The sequence below is a fragment of the Mixophyes fleayi genome, chromosome 1 (assembly GCF_038048845.1).
Source record: "Mixophyes fleayi isolate aMixFle1 chromosome 1, aMixFle1.hap1, whole genome shotgun sequence".
Taxonomy (NCBI): domain Eukaryota; kingdom Metazoa; phylum Chordata; class Amphibia; order Anura; family Limnodynastidae; genus Mixophyes; species Mixophyes fleayi.
In genome coordinates, this window is record NC_134402.1 from 259,792,150 (window position 1) to 259,799,756 (window position 7,607).

The 7,607-nt window shown below is 40.9% G+C and overlaps 1 protein-coding gene across 2 annotated transcripts in view; it reads right to left on the reverse strand.

Annotated features, from left to right (window-relative positions):
- Positions 1–7,115, reverse strand: part of IFT74 (intraflagellar transport 74) — a 74,706-nt gene extending 67,591 nt beyond the window's left edge. Inside the window, exons 1-3 of one of the 2 annotated variants that reach the window (XM_075210038.1) lie at positions 7,030–7,115; positions 5,794–5,930; positions 3,978–4,113 (exon numbers count right to left, since the gene is read on the reverse strand). In XM_075210038.1, the coding sequence (XP_075066139.1) occupies positions 3,978–4,113; positions 5,794–5,916 (259 nt within the window). In that variant the 5' untranslated portion in view covers positions 5,917–5,930; positions 7,030–7,115. Of the gene's footprint in view, positions 1–3,977; positions 4,114–5,793; positions 5,931–6,891; positions 6,976–7,029 lie in introns of those variants that run through there. The other variant, XM_075210046.1, reaches the window with a different exon arrangement.
- Between the last annotated feature and the right edge of the window lie 492 nt (positions 7,116–7,607).

A 7,607-nucleotide genomic window follows, 5' to 3' on the forward strand; every position in this document is an offset into this window, starting at 1 on the left:
CTTCTCCTTAAAGCACCGTCAGCGGATCTTCTCTCGCGCCACATCCAGATTATAATTTGGTTTCTCGAGGCACATCGTTGGAAGCTGAACTTAAACAAATCCTCGTTTCATCCTGCTCAGTAGATGCGTTTTCTGGGTTTCAATTTCAACACTGTATCCCAGAGAGTCTATCTCACGGAAGACAAAGTTCTCTCACTGATACACAGGACCAAGTCTCTGCTAGCAGGCAGAAGGTTGTCTCTTCTCAACTTCTGGGATTCATGGTGTCAGTGTCCGAGGCGGTTTCCTTTGCCCAGTTCCATGCACGACCACTCCAGAAAGAAATCTTGCAAAAATGGTCAGATGCCCACGATCACCTGGACAGACAATCACACTGTTCAAAGCGACACATCTCTCTCTCACCTGGTGGTTAAAGAGACATCATCTGAAAAAGGGCCAGTCATTCCAGGCATGGACCTGGTCCCTGATCACCACAGACGCCAGTCTGTCTGGATGGGGCGCGGTTATTGGGCCTCTAAGGTTCCCATGGCTCTGGTCTCCTCTGGAGGCCAAGCTACCCATAAATGTTCTAGAACTCAGGGTGGTTCACAGAGTGTTAGTTCAGGGAAAACCGTTTTTGACCAGAAAACCCTTAAGAATTCAATCAGAACATTCCACAGCTGTGGCGTATCTAAATCATCAGGGCGGGACACGCAGTTCAATGGCAATGCAGGAAACATCTAAGATCATGGCTTGGGCAGAACGTCATGTCCCGATAATCTCAGCCAGCTTCATTCCTGAGGCCGAAAATTGGGAGGCCGACATTCTCATCCGGCACAAGATTCATCCCAGGGAATGCTCTCCTAGTAGAACATTGGGGTGTTCCAGACATCGACCTCATGGCGTCCAGACAAACCTTTCTGGTTCCTCTCTACTGCTCATAGTCAAGGGATCCTCAAGCAGGATACACAGATGCCATGACAATCCCATGGCGCTTCCGTCTAGTGTACCTTTCCCCCCCAATTCCCATGTTTCCTCGGGTGCTAAAGAAGGTAAAAAGAGAATGCGTTTCAGCAATTTTGATCACCCCTCATTGGCCTCGCAGGGCATGGTTCTCAGACATTCTGGGAATGGTGGCGGCGCCCCTCTTTCATCTGCCTCTTTGTCCAAACCTTCTGGTTCAGGGACCTCTTCTTTACCATACTTTAGATCGGCTGACGGCGTGGCTGCTGAAACCTCAATCCTTAAATCCAGAGGTTTTTCAGATGGAGTAGTTGCCACCATGATCAGAGCCAGGAAGTTGACTTCTTCGACCATTTATCATCGAGTAGGGAGAGTTTATATTAACTGGTGTGAGACTCAGGGTTGTCACACATCGCTTTTTCGTCTTTCTCGCTTGCTTTCCTGTTTACAGGCGTGTCTGGATAAGGGACTCCAGTTGGGATCTCTTAAGGTACAGGTTTCAACGCTCTGTTTATTTTCAATGCAGCCTGGCTGTTTTAAAAGACGTCCAGACTGTTTTACAGGGGGTTCTTCTTGTTCAGCCCCCCTTTGTTAATCCTGTGGAACCATGGGACCTAAATCTTGTATTAAGGGCGTTTACTAAGGTCCCCTTCGAACCTTTAGAGTCTGTAGATTAAACGTCACATCACCTGGAAGGTGGTGTTTCTCTTGGCAATCGCGTCTGCTCAACGTGTATCAGAGCTGGGAGCGCTATGCTGTGTTCTCCCTTTTTGGTTTTTCATAAGGATAGGGCAGTGCTTCGCACTAAACCATCTTTTGTTCCGAAGGTGGTGTCTAGTTTTCACATAAATCAAGAAATTGAGGTGCCCGCCTTCCATCCTTCCTCCACGAATTTTGCTGTTGGATGCAGTTTCGGGCACTTCGTTGTTATGTAGATTGCATGGCTTCGGTCCGTAAAACAAAGGATATTTTCAGCCTTTATGATGCTCACAAACGAGGCTGGCTGGCCTCTAACAGTCCATTGCTCACTGGATCACATCCACTATCCGTTTGGCTTACGTCAGGGCTTCTCGCCTGGTGCAGGTGGCCTTACAAGCTCATTCCACCAGGGCGGTGAGCTCCTCTTGGGCGGTGCGTCATGGTGCTTCGGCGAAGCAACTGTGCCAGGCAGCAACGTGGTCATCTGTCCATACAGGTTGCAGGGCTTTGCATCTGCGGATGCAAGCTTTGGGTGCAGGGTGCTAAGCACAGCCGTTCGAGAGCATGCCCTTCCTTAGGTACGGCTTTGATATGTCCCCAATGTCTCGCATTGTCCCCCAGTGGCAGGAAAGAGAAAATCGGATTTTTACTCACCGTAAAATCTGTTTCTCTGACTCCACTGGGGGACACTGCTCACCCTCCCTTGCTCTGAAAAAAGTTCTGTCCTGTTAAGTACTTTACTTTGCTTATAGTTGTAGCCTGTTGGCTTATTCTGTCAGCATGGTTATACAAAACTGAGGTAACTGTCAGAGAGGAGTGGCATAGTAGGGGAGGAGCTTATTTGTTAATCAAGTTTGATAAGTGCCTAGACTCCTGGTCCACCTACTATACCCCAATGTCTGGCAGTGTCCTCCAATGGAGTCAGAGAAACAGATTTTAGGGTGAGTAAAAATCCTATTATAATCTAATAATTGGGGAGAATAGCCCATCTTTCTAAAATTATGTATCACCTCGCACTGATAATTCTTATATCCTTTTTTTAATCACAAATGACCTTTAGATATATATATTCTGACTGAAAGCGGGTTAATTTGGAACAGAGTTGATCAGAGTTGGATGAATGGACGTTTGATGATTCAGGATCATGTGACTTCAGAATACCTTTTTGTAAGGTATTTATTATTTAGTTTATAGAAATTATTTAAGAGATATGGTTAGACCTGGATATTATCTACTTCTATCAAGTACCGACTGTCATCAATGTTCAAACAGGTATACAAACTGGTTTATGTAATGGGAGTACTTGTGATCACATTTTGGAGGTCACATTACTGAGCAACTCTCCTTTATAGCGCTTGACACAGAACTCTGATGATGCACAGAAATCAGTTGGTTATTTTTATTCGTGTTTTTGGATACTTTCATGTTATTGAAATTAATGCAATCATGTCAAGAAAAAATGTATTAATTTTCATTCCCCATGGTTTCACTTAAGTCCCGTTTTCTACAGAATACATTCAGTTCTTGGTCTCTAGAGCACACATGTCCTAAGTGTCGTATGATACAAGCACTATCAAGAGCATTCCAGCTGTGGATTGATCTATTTATTTTCAGGTGACCACTCCTGCTATTTTAATTTTAAAAGAAAATAAACTTTAATCCAGGGTTTCTAAACCTTTTATTTTTATTACATACACCCCAATGACAGAACATGTTTCCCTTCAATATCTTTACATATAAATTACATTTTTAAATTAATTAAACTGGTGGAAGTATACCTTAAACCTGTCTCGTGGGGGAGATTTAATTCAGCGCAATGTGTCTTCGGAACGTCACAGAGACACATTGAGCCAATGTTATGAAAGGAATCTCCGCTCATTTTTCCTCACACCACATAGAGGTGCGCAGAAAAATGAGTGAAGATTCCTACCATAATGGCTGACAATGTGTTCAGCCTGACCTCGCGGTGATGCCTGCACGGCACACGGCCATCAATTGAATCTCCTCTATGGAGTCTTGGAGGTTCCATAAAGCTAGCCTCACACATTGCAATCCTATGGTTCTGTGAACATGCTTACATAAAGGCCAACATTGTCACAGATCCATTTGCTCAGTGAGTGAGTTCAAATACTAGGCTCCAAGTGACACAGTGTTACATGTCAGACAAACACACACAGGGCGCTACTCTGCCAGCCCAATCAAAATTCCCTTCAATCAGGTTTTCCATCAGATTATGACTGTTTTTACAAAAAAAGTTCCTTGAATATTCCCGTGTATAAATATACTACTATTTAACCATATATGACACACTTAGGACTTATTTACTATCATTTTACCTTTCATTCCAGTTTTCATTCCGCTCAGGCCTTGCTGAGTTACCGGTCGGTCAGCTACTTTTATTTGTGCTGACAGCACCCCCCCCGCGCCCTGTGGTCCTCCACGTGTCCCAGGTCTGGCAGTGCCAGGTGGCATCTGCAAGGATTTAAAAATAATATCTATATTACAGCATTTTAGTGTATTTTGATAACAATACTATATTGAAAATACTGTAAATTGTTGTCATTGAGAGTTTGAAATGAGAAACTGGTGTGTTGTGCCCCAACTAAGTAATAGAAGATCCTGTAATCTGACCCACTGTATAGGTTTTGCTCAAGACACAGACATCCTAATAATGTTTTATATGTCTTAGCTTAAAATACAGACGTTTACTGTAATGGTTTGCAAACCTAACCATTACAATATATGGCAGAAATGATGTGCGGATAGGCTATCCTTATTGACAGATAAGTAAATCTGGATGCTTGAACAACTGAATACTGCAAGCGTGCATTAACTTTGTACACCGTAAATCATGAATTAATCTTATATGACTCAATAGTACAACAATCTTTAACTATATAAAATGTTAACCATACTTCAATAAACACAGACTTAATCAGTTATTTAATATTTTTTATGTCTCTTCTATTTTGCTACCAGTTCTTCCAAATGCCAATGTTTTACAAGAAGTAAGAGACAGATTTGGAGGAATTTGTAATTCTAATTTAAAAAGTTCATCAGTGTTTTTTAAATACAGTCAACAACAAAAAACCCATACTGGTGATGTTTAACAACAAAGTGAAAACCAGTAGACTGAAATCAACCCTTTGGTGAGATTTCTGACCTGTGCTATTTTTAATAAAATACATATTATATAAATACGTATTATATTTCTAGCTTTCTTCTTTGTTTTTCACCAAACTTCCTATACTCTAGCCAGTGTAGTTTATCATCATTGCCGTTAGATAAGACAGTTCCAATCTGCCCTGTATATACAAACTAATCCACTAGCCAGTTTTCGGTTGCCTTCAATGGCAATGAAAATAAAAAATGCATTAATGATGGAAAGGCATTAAAAAAGAGAGAGACAGAAAAGCAATGTATTAGTACAAATTGCACAAATGCTTGTGTAAACCAATACATTAAATTAACTTAAAGACTGAGTATCCCTTTACATGCTGCTCTGGACATGTATATTTTGTGCAAGTAATTTGTGTGACATCTGACTACAAGTCCAGCTTTGGCTGTTTGTTTATTTTCTTTTGGGTCAGCTTTTATAAGAAGTGAAGCTTGGGTTACTCTTTCTCTTGCCTGGAGGAAGAAAAAGATTCTTTGTGGAGGAGAGACTTATGCAGAAAGAAATTTGGAGATTTAAAATAACAGAGAGAGCTCCTTTTTTAAGAGCTGTAATATCAATATATAGAGAGAAAAAAAAAGACATAAACAATAACATAAAAATATCTAAAATTGCATCAACAAGAAACAGCGAGAAAGACATGAGAACTGCCAATTGGGAGAAGGGAAAAAACAGAAAAGTAAAGGGACAGAATATCAGCCACATAGATATGGTCAGCTTTAAAAAAAGAACCCCACCTAACAGATCAATGGGGTTCCCATATTTAGTACTCCCACAGTTCCTAGTGTACTTAACCCTCCCTCTCTGAGCTCAGTCAGTTCTCCAGGGCTCGACATTTTGGAGAACTTGGAAGGAATACAGCTATCAGCTCAAGTGCTTTTTTGTTTACAATGGTTAAAATGATCTCTACACATTTCAACTACACACTATGTAATTAAAATAGAGTAATAGAGTGATGTGTTATAGCACACACTTACTGCAGTTGAAAGCCTGCCTGCTGTGGGTGGAACACGGATTCCACTTGGAGGTCTGTTTGGAATAGATCCGATGCCTCCCCTCGAGATGGGACGAGCTGAAGGGGGCCTCTGGTTACTCGCCATATCTATTATCGATTCTGCAGGAGGTAATTAAATTTCACAAACATAACTTAGAAAATAAATTACAGCAAAAACACATAACACAACAGGGATGAAAATTGACTTATGGAAAGTATGTTTCTTCTTAGCAGTGGTTTAGGTTCTGCAGCCAGCTGAACTGCGTCAAATAACTATAAATAAAATAAATAAATGAAGAGAGTCCATATTCACATTGTGACCTGCTGCTTGTTCTTTTTCACTTCTGAAAATAGATCTGTAGTCACAGACTTCCCATAACCATTGTTTTAATTGAACTGACACTGGCTGTACATGTGCATGTTACTAAATGTAATATATATGGCTAATAATAAAACTCCATCAAAAGAAACTGGATATATTTAAGCTGGTAAACTGACCACTTATGTACTGACTCGGCTGGCCGGTTTGGCGAGATCTTACTAAATTGTCTGACCATTGTACTGTGTGGTCCTATTATGACAGATCAAAATTAGTTCCAGTAAGTTCAGATCTGGAGGAAAATGATGTCAGCCAAGGTTTATCATTGACACATTTGTAGACCTTTGGCAGATCTGGAAGTAGAAAGGAGCACAAAGCAGCCAAACGCACATTGGGATCCAGCTGTTCAGCCTAGCGCCTTAGTGGTTCATTTGTGAAAAAGATTTTTTACTGCACCAAAAAAGGTTGGGTCCCACTGCATTAATGAATGATACCCTTTCCAAGCATTATAAAGTTTGACCGAAAAAAAACCCACAGAAAACAAAACCAAACTGAATATTAATCGTTATAAAAAGTTGGAACTTTGCTATAATTAAATCCAACGTTTAAATCGTAGTTTACAAGTACACTCATGCACTATTCCACCGGGATATTCTGATGTAATGCACAAAATAAAATAATGCAATATATATATATATATAAACTAAATGAAGACATTATGTTTATGGCAGCTATGCATTTAATTCTGAAGGGCTAACGTACAACCAGACCTAATGGGTATTTGTCCCTTGCTACGCCACATCACAGGCACACATGTATGACGAGAAAGACATGTATGAGCATCGGTAATAACATAAGCGTGCAATGACATGTTATTACAACCAGGACAGGACTACTCACATCTCAGCCGTCACCTCCGCTTCTTGCAGTTTCTCAGTCTCCTAGCAACGCCAGTCACGTTCAATCTCTAACCCAATCAGAGACAGAATAGCAGAAGGCGGGACCTGCCGAATTCTCGCGAGCTACGGCTATTGACAAAACCGACTGCTAAGTCAGAGACCGGGGTGGTCATGTGACCAAGGCTCACTTGCGAGAAGTGTAGAGCTACAGATCTGGTCATAGTAACAGTAAATGTGGTCGTGTGCGGTCATAATTGTGTGTAGCGCGATAACATGAGAAGGAATACAAGTTAAAGCTCTTTTTGTCACCTGTTTAGACTTACATTTTAATAACCAATAAAACGAAAAAAAGTCCACCAAAAGCATAAATGGATCTCTCCTGCACTTTGTTTTTGTAACTGCGTTTACTTTGTCTACCGTGTATATTCTTATTGTATAAACGTTCTGTTTTGCACATATTTCAGGGCTATAGAACACTGTGGCTCCTTACAACAATAAATACATTATTATTATATATCAAACGAATAGGCTGAGACTGGGTACATGTGGGCATCTTTAAATTAGAGATGCTCAAACTCG